This window comes from Bubalus bubalis, chromosome 10, assembly GCF_019923935.1.
Source record: "Bubalus bubalis isolate 160015118507 breed Murrah chromosome 10, NDDB_SH_1, whole genome shotgun sequence".
Lineage (NCBI taxonomy): Eukaryota > Metazoa > Chordata > Mammalia > Artiodactyla > Bovidae > Bubalus > Bubalus bubalis.
This window is the reverse complement of record NC_059166.1, coordinates 80041094-80056211: the sequence shown is the minus strand read 5'-3', so window position 1 is coordinate 80056211 and position 15118 is coordinate 80041094. Positions and strand designations below refer to the sequence as shown.

At 40.0% G+C, this 15118-nt stretch overlaps 1 protein-coding gene across 1 annotated transcript in view; it reads right to left on the bottom strand.

The window, feature by feature from the left end:
• Positions 1–10559: 10559 nt before the first annotated feature.
• RSPO3 (R-spondin 3) overlaps positions 10560–15118 on the bottom strand; it is a 92699-nt gene continuing 88140 nt past the window's right edge. The window contains exon 5 of the mRNA XM_025294804.3: positions 10560–11794. Within this exon, the coding sequence (XP_025150589.1) occupies positions 11607–11794 (188 nt within the window). The 3' untranslated portion in view covers positions 10560–11606. The remainder of the gene's footprint in view (positions 11795–15118) is intronic.

The window sequence follows — 15118 nt, the reverse complement described above, 5'->3', positions numbered from 1 at the left end:
TTTGTGGGAGTGCAAGCTGAGGGCAGTGCCAAGTGGAAGCTGGGAGCGTGGCACCCAGTGAAGTCTGGGGAAGCGCTGAGGACAGTTATGGATTAGGGCTGGTGTGGTGTCTTTAGAACCATAATGCAGCACTTTGTAGTAAGACGGAAGCTTTGTCTTGCAAATTAGAATGTATAGGGAATTTCACTTTTAATTATTTTCCTCTACTTTAGCAATATGTGTCTTTCCAAGCTTTAAGAAACAACTTAGCAATGGATTTGTTATCTCAATTCACTTATAACTTAATATGTGCGTGTTGTAAGTGTTTCAAGTGACACAGGGAAAAGCAAGACAATATGCTACTTTTCTTTGAGGGTCTAAAATAATCTTACACAGGGTTACCTCTCCAATTGAAATGCTACTCAAAGGTATATTTTATTTTTTTCAACCCTTTGAAGCACTGCCTAAATAGTATTTAGTTACGTTATTTAGTTCAGTAGTGATTTTTATAAAGAATTTTCCTTCAGAACTTAAATCACTCTGATTCTTTGCAAAGTTAGACTTCTGTATTTTCAAATTTTCTTGTTTTTTTGGTATCAAAACTTATAAAGGCATATAATTACAAAGGCAATAATGTTTTCTTATGATTTTTACAGGCTGGAAAACATTAATATTTACAACAGACGCCAGGGATGGTAGAGCAATTATTGCAAAATAATATAAAGCTTTAACTTCTTTCTATCTGGAGATGATAAATTTTAAGAGAATATATAACTTATACACATGGAAATACTAAATCTAATTGGGTAGCCCTATTGGTCCCTCAAAGCACTGTTGCTGTTAGCTTTATAATAAGGATGGAAGAATCTATCTTTTGATTATTTATTCATTTCAGTGACTCATAAGTGGATGGTGCTATGCCTGAGTGTGTCCCCTTCCAAATTCATATCTTGAAACCCTAATGCCTGTTGTAATGGTATTAGGAGATAGGGTTATTACATCATGTGGATATAGCCCTCATGATTGGAATTAGTGCCCTTGTAAAAGAGGCTCCCGGAGAAGGCAATGGCAAGCCACTCCAGTACTCTTGCCTAGAAAATCCCATGGATGGAGGAGCCTGGTAGGCTGAAGTCCATGGGGTCGCTAGGAGTCGGACACGACTGAGTGACTTCATTTTCACTTTTCACTTTCCTGCATTAGAGAAGGAAATGGCAACCCACTCCAGTGTTCTTGCCTGGAGAATCCTAGGGACAGGGGAGCCTGGTGGGCTGCCGTCTATGGGGTCACACAGAGTCGGACACGACTGAAGCGACTTAGCAGCAGCAGCAGCAGCAGCAAAAGAGGCTCCAGAGAGATCCGTAGCCTGTTTTACCACAAGAGGTCCCAACAAGAAGGTGCCATCTATTAACTAGAGAGTGGTTGCTCAAAGGTTGAGGTGAAAGTCGCTCAGTCATGTCCAGCTCTTTGCAACCCCATGGACTATACATACAGTCCCTGGAATTCTCCAGGCCAGAATACTGGAATGGGTAGCCATTCCCTTCTCCGAGGGATCTTCCCAAACCAGGGGTCGAACACAGGTTTTCTGCACTGTGATAGATTCTTTACTAGCTGAGCCACCAGGGAAGCCCAAGAATACTGGAGTGGGTAGCCTAACCCTTCTCCAGTGGATCTTTCTGACCCAGGAATCGAATTGGGGTTTCCTATATTGCAGGCAGATTCTTTACCAGCTGAGCTACCAGGGAAGCCCTAAGTGGGCCCTAACTAGATACCAAATCTTCTGGTGCCTTCATCTTGAGTTTCTAAACTCCAGAACTGTTATTTATAAGCTACCAGACTTAGTGAACTCTGGGAGTTGGTGATGGACAGGGAGGCCTGGGGTGCTGTGATTCATGGGGTCGCAAAGAGTCGGACACGACTGAGTGACTGAACTGAACTGAACTGAGACTTAGTTATTTTGTTATGGCAGTCCAAGTGGACTAAGACAGATAGGAAATACATTTACTGATTAGTTTTATAGAACTATCCCACAGGTGACTATATCAAACCTGAAACAACTGATGCTTTTCTACAGTCATTTCTCTTTAAACTTAAATTTTTTAAACTTAGTTAAAATTAGTTTTTTAATTATTCTTTGTTAATTTAATTGCTTATAAATTATCTAATTGGCTGGTTGTTTTGAGGGGTGGAAAGGGTTGAGGCAATAAAATTGATATTGGCCCTGAATTTCATATTGCTTCAGCCTGGAACAATGGCTATGACCAAACAATCTATTTTGATGATGTGGAAAGGATAATTTTCATAATAAATTTGAAAAATCTGGAGACATGGAATAGCACATTCTAATGATCTCTTCCTTTCTATTAATAGTAGCATTTTGGATTTGATTGGATCATATGGATTCCAATTAAGCTGTATTCTCTTGACCCTTTCTTTCACATGTTGCATATTAAGCTATGCTTTAAATATTCCACAGTCAACAAGTGGAAATATTGGTTTACCACAATAATTTATTTCCCCCCTCCCACCCTAAAAACGTCAACATTTAAAGGAGACTAGGATGGCAATCAAGAAAGTTAGGATTCATTTGTATGAAAATGATTCACTTTTCTAAACTGACTCTGCTTGTCTATGTCTTTTCTGGAATCATAAATTATTCTCACTGCTGGTTTGGATAAAACTATAATCTATGTTCCTGTAGTGTATGGTGTGTTCTTGTTATGAGTCATAACCATTTTTTTTCTATGGGAAAAAGATGAGTAGGGGCAAACTTCATGATAAATAGGATCTGCTTCTAAGCAGTTATCACATAAAGACAATCCCTAGGATGTTAAATACCAAGTGTTTTTATTTTTGTTTTTTTCTAGTTTTTATTTTTATTTTTGTACTGTGTCTTTTGGACTCATGGCAAGCAGGATCTTCCCTAACTGGGGATCCAATCCGAGCCCCTTGCAAGTGGATGCACGAAGTCATAACCCCCCTGGGCTGCCAGGGAAGTCCGAGTTTCCTTTTGTTTCGATTTTATTAAACTACTGCTTTAAGCAGTACAAAATAATGTCTTTCCTTAGTTTTACATTGAGTAGAGGAACTTATTAAACTATTTCTTCTCCAGCTTATTCCAAGATTAATTTTTAAATCATTAGGTCATTTTTTTTTTCTTCTCAAACTAGCCAACCAAAAAAAAAAAAAAAAAAAAAAACAATCAAGCAAAGTATAGGACAAAGCAAGGGGAGAGGCCACAGTCCAGGATGACTGACATTGCCATCAGGAAGAGCCCAGTGCCCCATGCCCTAAGGCTAGGAATGTGGCTTTTTTTTTTGGATATCATTCTTGGGGAGAAGCAGGGCTTCCCTGATAGCTCAGTTGGTAAAGAATCTACCTGCAATGCAAGAGACCCCGGTTTGACTCCTGGGTCGGGAAGATCCGCTGGGGAAGGGATATTCTGGCCTGGAGAATTCCATGGACTGTATAGTCCATGGGGTCACAAAGAGTCAGACACGACTGAGCAACTTTCACTTTCACTTGGGGAGAAGCAATGAAATAGTACATAGCTGTCCGTGAGTAAAGCTAAGGTCCCCCATTCTTCTGGAATTGTAAGTTTTCTTCTGTTTTCTTTTTTTCAAACCTTGAGACTGTCATGGTTGACTGAGCTGTTAAAGAATTTTCTGCCTCTTGGGAGGTTGGAACTCGGCAAGAGTGTGGATGATCCAGGGACAGAGAGCACACGGGGTAGCATCAATGCACTCAAAGACGTCTCCCGTATAAAATTAAGATTCAGTGGGGACTTACGTTACTGTTCGATGGAGGTGAGTTTGAGTGAACTCCGGGAGTTGGTGATGGACAGGGAGGCCTGGCGTGCTGTGATTCATGGGGTCGCAAAGAGTCGGACACGACTGAGCGACTGAACTGAACTGAACTGAACTATGTTACTGTGTTTAGACACCACAAATTTTACAAGATGGAGTGGTGTCCCCTTCCCCATTTTTGATGTAGCTCCAATGACAGCAGCTATAAAAAAAAATAGAGTGAAAGTTGCTCAGTAGTGTCTGACTCTGCGGCCCCATGGACCGCAGCCCACCAGGCTTCTCTTTCCATTGGATATTTCTGGGCAAAGATACTGGAGTGGTTTGCCATTTCCTTCTTCAGGGGATCTTCCTGACCCAGGGATCCAACCGGGGTCTCCTGCACGGCAGGCATTTTTTACCGACTGAGCTACCAGGGAAGTCCCAACAGAAAAATAAGCCAGAAGGAAAGACTGCGTACTGCATTCTCAAATATGGGGTCTGTCAACTCAGGAATGAGTGCTTTTATTAATCCCTCCTTGGGAGGGATATGGATAATTTCCTCTAAAAATAGTCTCCAGTGTCTCAACAGTGTGAGGAATGGAAAAAGGCAATCTGTTGCTTTAGCTAGTGACTGGCTAGCAACAATAGTAGCTTGTATATTTACTGTGCTTTGTAATTTCAAAGCACTTATTTTATTATAAAAGTAGGCGTCTCTGCGAACATTTTAATGGGTTGTTAAGTGGGTTGAAAAACTCTATCTCTTGCTTAAAATCTACTTGTGATATGGAAATTTGATAGGGATAACTAAAATAGTAATTGATGTTAATGGTACAAAAACTTTTCCAATAAGGATTTGCTAATTTTCTATTTTAAAAGTAAAACTTAGTCTTTAGTAGGTTATTCAAGATTTTTGATTGTCTCAACATCATTTTGAACAATTTTTTTCATTGCACAGACTGTAGATATAGAAGTGTAAGGTATTTTTCAAACTATTTATGGTCATGAAATTCAGTCTTCTGAGATTATCATGCTGCCAGTTTCCCAGCTAATAAAATATTCTTACTGGTTGAGTTTCTCTTACAAGTGTATTTTCATGACTATGGGGAATTCCCTGGTGATCCAGTGTCTAAGACTCTGTGCTGTCAGTGCAGAGGACCTGGGTTTGATCCCTGGGCAGGTGACTAGACCCCACATGCAGCAGACTTGGTGCAGCCAAATAAATAAATAAGGACTATGAATAAAGCTATGGTTACTCTTTTTACCTCTGTCTTTACTTTCCTCCATTTCTTTCTTCTTTCTTTTCTTCATTTCTTAAAACCTGCTTATGTGATGGATATGCTGCTCTTTGAATTACTGGAGAGACAGGATGGGCAAGAAAAGACGTGTGACAACTGAAACACTGATATTGAATGTCAGAAGTAGCTAAGAGAAAGTGAGGAATTATCTGAAGGAAGTTGTTTTGGCAGTTCCAATAGTGAAAAAGATCTGCTGATGCTTCTTCCCGTGTCATTTTAACCCTTGACAAGGACTCAAGGAAAAGATAATAGAATTGGCCAATATCCTGCTTACACTGAAAGAGAACCGAATTGAGAGTCATTACACAGTAATAAGGAGAAGGCGATGGATGGCACCCCACTCCAGTACTCTTGCCTGGAAAATCCCATGGGCAGAGGAGTCTGGTAGGCTGCAGTCCATGGGGTCGCGAAGAGTTGGACACGACTGAGCGACTTCACTTTCACTTTTCACTTTCATGCATTGGAGAAGGAAATGGTAACCCCTCCAGTGTTCTTGCCTGGAGAATCCCAGGGACTGGGGAGCCTGGTGGGCTGCCGTCTGTGGGGTCGCACAGAGTCGGACACGACTGAGGCAACTTAGCAGCAGTAGCAGCACACAGTAATAAAGAACAGCTATAGCAATCCAGGACTTTCCCAAGGAGCCATACTTGCCATTCCTTTTGTATATGAATGCTGGTCTTTTTCTGAGGGCACATAATTCTCATTTTTCCATTTCCCTCTGAGCACGCTTGAATCCTCCCATCAAATCTCCTACTAGCCAGCCCATAGACTCTTTGGGGCCCCCATCCTACCTCTGCCCCCAACACACATTCATACAAATAGTCACATTTGAGTTCAGATTCAGAGTTGAGTCTTATCCTGGGCTAAGGCTTCTGTGATTTGACTTCTCTGCTTCTTCTTTATGAGCTACTAGTTCAGATCACAAGAAAATATTCCTATAATACGTTTATGAACTTCTTTGGAACAAAGAATAGACATGATTTTTATTTTTTTTTTTGGTCACATTATACAGCATGTGCAACCTCCCTGATTAGGGATCGAACACATGCCCTCAGCGGTGGAAGCATGGAGTCTTAACCACTGTCAACCAGGGAATTCCAAAGAGTTATGAGGTAGGGGAAGGAGCAAGGGCAGAGCTGAAGTGACTTCCAGGCTTATTGATTACTGCTTCTGTGACTTTGGGTGCTTCTCTGTGCTTTAGTTTCCTCATTTTAACAAAAAATATATCAATAACCTGCTCACTGTGCTTTGGAGATAATTACATATTATAATTTAGTCAAAGGATAACTGGTTAGAATGAAGGAAGTACAGACAATTTTGGGGTTTTCTTTTTTCTAATAAATCCAGAAGTAAGAATATAATAAAAATGATAACACATCTACTAAGTTAGAGGCTTGGGAACAACCTGGAGTGGTTGGGAACTAGCTTGGTAACAACTCAGTTGGGGAGGGAGGTGAGAGGGATGTTCAAGTGGGACGGGACATGGGGAAACCTATGGCTGATTCATGTTGATGTTTGATAGAAACCAACACAATACTGTTAAGCAATTACGCTTCAATTAAAAATAAATAGGTTTAAAAAGCAGGTGAAATGTTATTGTTTACAACAGAAAAAGTCTCAGTTGATCCAACCACCATCTTTAGGTAATCTTATTCTTTAGTGGTTTTAGAAAAATAAATTGCCAACATCTGCTGGATCATGGAAAAAGCAAGAGAGTTCCAGAAAAAACATCTATTTCTGCTTTATTGACTATGCCAAAGCCTTTGACTGTGTGGATCACAATAAACTGTGGAAAATTCTGAAAGAGATGGGAATACCAGACCACCTGATCTGCCTCTTGAGAAATTTGTATGCAGCTCAGGAAGCAACAGTTAGAACTGGACATGGAACAACAGACTGGTTCCAAATAGGACAAGGAGTTCATCAAGGCTGTATATTGTCACCCTGTTTATTTAACTTATATGCAGAGTATATCATGAGAAACGCTGGACTGGAAGAAACACAAGCTGGAATCAAGATTGCCGGGAGAAATATCAATAACCTCAGATATGCAGATGACACCACCCTTCTGGCAGAAAGTGAAGAGGAACTAAAAAGCCTCTTGATGAAAGTGAAAGTGGAGAGTGAAAAAGTTGGCTTAAAGCTCAACATTCAGAAAACAAAGATCATGGCATCCGGTCCCACCACTTCATGGGAAATAGATGGGGAAACAGTGGAAACAGTGTCAGACTTTATTTTTCTGGGCTCCAAAATCACTACAGATGGTGACTGCAGCCATGAAATTAAAAGACGCTTACTCCTTGGAAGGAAACTTATGACCAACCTAGATAGCATATTCAAAAGCAGAGACATTACTTTGCCAACAAAGGTCTGTCTAGTCAAGGCTGTGGTTTTTCCTGTGGTCATGTATGGATGTGAGAGTTGGACTGTGAAGAACGCTGAGTGCCGAAGAATTGATGCTTTTGAACTGTGGTGTTGGAGAAGACTCTTGAGAGTCCCTTGGACTGCAAGGAGATCCAACCAGTCCATTCTGAAGGAGATCAGCCCTGGAATTTCTTTGGAAGGAATGATGCTGAAGTTGAAACTCCAGTACTTTGGCCACCTCATGCGAAGAGTTGACTCACTGGAAAAGACTCTGATGCTGGGAGGGATTGGGGGCAGGAGGAGAAGGGGACAACAGAGGATGAGATGGCTGGATGGCATCACTGACTCAATGGACATGAGTCTGGGTGAACTCCGGGAGTTGGTGATGGACAGGGAGGCCTGGCGTGCTGCGATTCATGGAGTCGCAAAGAGTCGGACACGACTGAGCAACTGATCTGATCTGATTCTTTAGTGGAGGATGAATTTATATTGGCTTCCAGACTAACTCTGTGTTACAAGAAGTAACATATCAGCTTTAGAAAGAGGACTTGTCTCCCACTAATTTGCCCAGAAATAGTTGCAGTTGGACTGAGATAGAGTCTAGTCAGTTCCTCAGTGTCTTTATGCTCATTTATTTTAAAAAAATGCATACTTTTAAGAATATGTGATTTTTTAATTTTAACAAGATCCAAGACAAAACCTGTGTTTACATTTTGGTTACTAATAGTCATTTCATTTCCACTGAATCGCACAGATATACTTATTCCTTGAAATTATTACATCAAGGAATTACTTATTCTTTGAAATTAATGTAATAATTTCAAGGAATTACTTATTCCTGGAAGTTAATGTAACAATTTCAAGGAATTACTTATTCCTTGAAATTAATGTAATAATTTCAAGGAATAAGAAGTTAATGTAATAATTTCAAGGACTAAGCACACTTATATGGATAATATCACATATTAGTCAAGACAAAATTGATTTATATGTGTGGCTTGTGGGATTAGTTATTTTTCTTGATATTTATTATGTGCTAAGTCACTTCAGTCGTGTTTGACTCTGTGCGATCCCACAGATGGCAGCCCACCAGGCTCCCCAGTCCCTGGGATTCTCCAGGCAAGAACACTGGAGTGGGTTGCCATTTCCTTCTCCAATGCAGGAAAGTGAAAAGTGAAAGTGAAGTCTCTCAGTCGTGTCCGACTCGTAGCGACCCCATGGACTGCAGCCTACCAGGCTCCTCCGTCCATAGGATTTTCCAGGCAAGAGTACTGGAGTGGGGTGCCATTGCCTTCTCCGATTTATTATGTACAGAATAATTATTATATTGAGTGGTGAAACTTCTAATTCTCATCTAAGAGCCTGTACATTTCCAGTTTTCGGAAAAGCAAAGTTGGGGAACCCAGAAGGAGACTGTCACTAATGAGGGGCTATTTGGGACATCACCTTGAACTAACACAAAGGACACAGGCTTCCCTGCCAATAGGCATCTCCAGATCACTTCTTTCATGCTACACATAAGAAATGGGGACTCAGGGCAGTTAAGTAGTTTGCCAGTTGAGTAGTGCCAGCTCTCTATGACTGGATAGAAAAAAGACCTTCTTTCTCTTATAAAGTAGAATTTGGAGACCAGAACAGGTGTGTGGATCAAACACAGATTTACATTGCTCCATTCCCTTGATTTTCTTTGTATCTAGACTTTACCAGCCATCTGCCACCATTAATAGTTTACCAGATCTTAGAGACAGAATCATAGCAGAAAGTTAATGCCTTCAGTGACTAAGACAGGAATTTTATCAGAAGTCAAACAGGAGATTTTCCCAAAGTTGAGTAGGCTGCTAATTTGAAGATGATAATGATTTCACATGCTTAAAGATCTAATTACAGGTGGATTAAGAACTGCAGTTAAAGTTGATGTTTTCTTTGTCTTCACTTATATTTCACCCAATATGTGACTATAATGCTGGTTTTCGTTTCTTTTTCCTTTGTCATAATTCTACTTGTAATTATGCACTGCATCAGGGATTTAGATTATCTGCCATTGTCTGGGGGACCACAGGGTATAAAAGTCTGGAGTCAAAACACCTGGGAAGACATGATAATCATTGACCTCTGTTGTTGTGTCCTGGTTTATTTAACCTTTTTTCAGCATTGTATATGCAGGTGTAGACCTTCTCAGTCACTGCTTGTTGGAAGGATGAAGACAATGATAAACATAGAAAGTACACAAAAATTATTTGGCCACATAAGCTTGACTAGGTAAGATTGAGGACAAAGACGGTGATAGAAACCACCTCTAAGGTCTAGAAGATGGGATTATGCTTCCACCTAACACAACTCTGTAAGGAAAATGTTTGTTTCTCCTTGGTGACATAAATTTTGTAGTTGAATATTGGATTATTTTTATACATAACACATTTCACATGGACAAGAAAAGAAAATACAGAGTAAGAAGCAGGAACACATCACTCAGAAATGTTATATCTTGGAAGAGGAAAAGAGAATTAAGCAAACAGTCCACATGAAGAGTACAGTTTGTGGAGAAAGAATGACCAGAAATTGGCAGCTAGAAACCAGACTCATTGCCAGCTCTTCAGAAAGCTGTGCTCTTTAGAGGGCTGGGAAGACGGGTGAACGGGTAGCTGTGTGTCCTTCCATTGCAACAGGAAGGTTATAGTGGGTCATGAGGTTCTGTGGCCCCTGTCTCCTCTTGCCCCAGGCTGGCTGTGGCCTCTCTGAAATACTGGTGAAGCCTCCAGATAGGGTGATTCAGTCCCCTGAAGAGATCCAGAGACTGAAAAAACATGCAGAAGAAAAGGCCAAATGTTCAAGATGCCGGAGGAACCGACGTGCAAGAAAAGATACAAATTTCGAAGCAGAGAAGGGGGGGGTAATGAAATCATTTAGGGAGGCCCCTGTAGCTATAACTAGAATTTTTTAATCACAATAAGAAAAATGGGATAAATATCTTCTAATACTTTATAAGTAAATTTCCATCAGCTCAGATAAGGCTGGACTCCAAAAGCAAACACTGAGAAATGTAATATGTTCTGAATTCCATCCACAATCCTCTTTCCTATTTCAGGAATCTCTAAGAGTAACAACTTTTTAATAAAACAAACAATAAAATGAACAAAACTTTAAAAACTATCAACAAATATATTTATTGTGGTGGCTTTCCCCCCTATTAGATACACTTTGTTAGAAAGTAGTATCCCTTTTAGTTCCATGTGGACAATTAAGCAGGTAATAAGATTGGTTTTCCCCCTCCCAGTTGAGAGAGAAAGAAAACACACAACTTTGCAAACATGTTATATTTTCCTTGCTCTAGTTTTTGTTTTCTATGAAATCAGAATTTTCTTCTAATAAGTATGATTTTGTTTTTGGAAGTAAGTTACAGGTACATGTTTACAGACATATAACCCAAGGGGTAGCAGAGGCTGAACCACACGGTGCGGACATGGACTGGAGACCTGTTCCAGGTAATCGCAACCCTTCCCAGTTTTGTAAAGCACAAAAATCATCTCCAGCTCTATGGTTTCTTCCACATTTTGCCTTCCTCCAATCCCATAAGTATATTAATTCTGAAAATATGTGCACTCTCATGCTTCTTGCAGAAGGACAAATGAGGGCAAGAGAACTAAGCTTCAAACAATTGTTTCCGTGGTGATAATTCCTATGATTCCAAATGCCAGGCCCTAATATCTGAGCACTCCCTAGATTTCCTGGACAAAACAACACTGTCCTTTGAAAGGTGTTTCTCTCCTCTGATCTCTGGTTTCTTCTGAAGGGACACAGCATCTTTGAGTTCGCAGAACTATCATTTGCTTCTTTAAACAATAGCTTGAAAACATGATTTTATAGGGAGAAGATGTTGCTTCTCCAGCTGTCATCATTAGGTTGTTACAGCTTCTAGCCTATTGATGATTATGTACAAAATTTCTTGTCTCTTAAAAATGCACAGAAGCACGTAAGATAACCATTCAAAAGCATCCCTTCTTTGGACTTCTGGCTCTTTGTTGTTAACTATGCTTGTATGAAGAATATAGCAACTATCTGGAATGTTGTTTAGACTGAGCAGTAACTGACACGTTGTCCATTTGTGGTCCTAATGGCTAGAGCACCTGTCCTGGGCATCTGGTGGAGATAGCAGCATCACGAGTTTACGACAATCTCATGGGACCCTCTAGTGCACAGTGCTGACGGATACTGATTTCTGTTGTTTATCTTGGACCTTTCGTTTCTTCTGCTGCTGTTTGTTTTCTCGTTGCTCTGGAGTTTCCCTGCTGGGCTCCAGACCTTTGTTATCAGGTGTTGTATCTTTACTTTCTTCTTTATTAGGTTTTTTTCTTTTTCTCTCCCTTCCTTTTCTTCCTGAAATGAAAGAAGATACCTTTTAAAAAGCATTCAGTCCTGTTAAATTTCATTTTTCAAAGTTTTTAAAGGCAAGTTGAATTTCTCTTAGGTTGCATACCATACCCATAGATATGAAATTATCTACTATTCAAATCATTCATTCAATTAGTTTTATGAAGGCTGTTGTGCTATACTTTAAGCAATGCAAACATGAAAGACATGCAACATATGATGAAGTAATTAATATTTGATAGTTCTGAATTCCAGAAGGTTCTATTGCTGTAAGTTTGGTATGAGTATAATTTTACATGATAGCTATTGATGGATAATTAATATAAATTTTCGAATAGATTTCTGGTGGCTCAGATGGGAAAGAATCTGCACACAATGCAGAAGACCCAGGTTCGATCCCTAGGTAAGGAAGATCCCCTGGAGAAGGGAATGGCAACCCACTCCAGTATTCTTGCCTGGAGAATTCCATGCATAGAAGAGCGTGGCGGGCTACACTCCATGGGGTTGCAAAGAGTCAGACAAGACTGAGAAATTAATACTTTCTTTCAAGAAACTTACTAATGTGTATATGTTATCTGGCTCCTACAAAAGGTTCTATTTTGTTTTCAAAAGTTTCCAAGTAGCAGTTACCTAATTGCATTCTGTCCCAAAGAAAGGCAATTTCAAAGAAGGTTAAAACTACTGCACAGTTGCACTCATCTCACACGCTAGCAAAGTAATGCTCAAAATTCTCCAAGCCATGCTTCAACAGTACGTGAACCATGAACTTCCAGATGTTTAAGCTGGATTTAGAAAGGGCAGAGATCAAATTGCCAGCATCCGTTGGATCACTGAAAAAGCAAGAAAGTTCCAGGAAAAACATCTACTTTTGCTTTATTGACTACGCCAAAGCCTTTGACTGTGTGGATCACAACAAACCATGGAAAATTCTTCAAGAGATGGGAATACTAGACCACCTGATCTGCCTCCTGAGAAATCTGTATGCAGGTCAAGAAGCAACAGTTAAAGCCAGACATGGAACAACAGACTGGTTCCAAATCGGGAAAGGAGTGCATCAAAGCTGTATATTGTCACTCTGTTTATTTAACTTATATGTAGAGTATATCATGAGAAATGCTGGGCTGGATGAAGCACAAGCTGGAGTCAAGATTGCCAGGAGAAATATCAATAACCTCAGATATGCAGATGATACCACCCTTTTGGGCAGAAAGTGAAGAACTAAAGAGCCTCTTGGTGAAAGTGAAAGAGGAGAGTGAAAAAGATGGCTTAAAACTCAACATTCAAAAAACTAAGATGATGACATCTAGTCCCATCACTTCATGGCAGATAGATGGGGAAACAATGGAAACAGAGAGAGACTTTATTTTTTTGGGCTCCAAAATCACTGCAGATGATGAATGCAGCCACAAAATTAAAAGACACTTGCCCCTTGGAAGAAAAGTTATGACCAACCTAGACAGCATATTAAAAAGCAGAGACATTACTTTGCTGACAAAGGTCCATCTAGTCAAAGCTATGGTTTTTCCAGTAGTCATGTATGGATGTGAGAGTTGGACTATAAAGAAAGCTGAGCACCGAAGAATTGATGCTTTTAAACTGTGGTGTTGGACAAGACTCTTGAGAGTTCCTTGGAATGCAAGGAGAGCCAACCAGTCCATTAAAAGGAAATCAGTCCTGAATATTCACTGGAAGGACTGATGCTGAAGCTGAAGCTCCAATACTTTGGCCACCTGATGGGAAGAACTGACTCATTGGAAAAGACCCTGACACTGGGAGAGATTGAAGGCGGGAGGAGAAGGGGACAACAGAGGGTTAGATGGTTGGATGGCATCACCGACTCGATGGACATGAGTTTGAGCAAGCTCTGTGAGTTGGTGAAGAACAGGGAAGCCTGGTGTGCTGCAGTGCATAGGGTGGCAAAGAGTCAGACACGACTGAGTGACTGAACTGAACTGAACTGATACATCTGCATGTCATCTACTAGAAGAGAATTAATTTTCATAACAAATATGTAAATAAGGTTGAGGATAATTATATTTTAATACAAATATTTATATGTTGAAAATAATTTTTATTGAAAATTCTCTACATGCAGGGGTACCTGTGACTATGACTTATCAATAACCCTATGGTATTAGCCACGAGGGCAGGAACTTTATCTCTCTCAACCAAATGAGTAGTTGTTTATTGAATATACTGGATTCCATGAGAATCTTGACCTTGAACAGGGTTTGAAGCACAGATTTATTCAGATACACAGTGTGAAACATTTTAAAAAGTGGAATCAATACAACTTTAAAGGTCTTGATGTAGGAAGCATAATGAGAGAAAGACTGGGACCAGGACGAAGAAATGAATTTCATTCTATTGGCCTTGGGTAACCGTTGGCAGTTTTAGGAGAGAGTAATTTGATCAATGGGCTTCCCAGGTGGTGCTAGTGGTAAAGAACCCACCTGCCAATGCAGGAGACATAAGAGAAGCAGGTTTGATCCCTGGGTCAGAAAGATCCCCTGAGGATGGCCTGGCAACCCACTCCAGTATTCTTGCCTAGAGAATCCCATGGACAGAGAAGCCTGTCAGGCTACGGTCCACAGGGTCACAAAGAGTCAGACACGACTGAAATGACTTAGCACACAATTTGATCAAAGTGCATGAGTCTGGCACGAAATTAGATGAATTGTTTTAAAATTTCAAATTAGTATATTAGCTATATTTTATTATTATGTTAACATTTTACACATACAACCTACATTGTAAAGTAATTTTGAGGGCATGGTTTAGCAATCTCCATTAACACACATATCCCAGTGAGAAATTACTGATTCAAATCAATACAGTAAGTGAAAACTAAGAACCAAGTATACCTGGGTGTGGAAGAAATTCTGATTGGGTGTATCCCTACACACTGAGTCATGTAGAATCTGAAATTAGTTTCAGTCTACAAAAAGTCATTTTGAACAAAAGTATTTTCGAGAAATTATTTGCTTGGGAGAACCAAAATATTTTCACGTCCTGAAATAGGCTGCAAATATTGAATTCAGTGGTTTGGCTTTCCTTTTCTTGAGCTCTGGTTATGGAATTCTAGGAACCAACATTATTAATACTGCATATGTATGCTCAGCCAACACCGTCTCCTTCGATTTTATGCCACGACTAGCTTTGTCTGAGACTATATTTATAAAGTCTTCCAGTTACGTTGTGAAAACTTGCCTTGTTGGGCTCAACATAAAAATCCCCAAATTTTGGACTTTAAAAGAAGAGTAAACAAAAATAAGAATTCAGACCACGTAAATCAAATATCAGGCAAATTATTTGGGATATGCAGAGAAC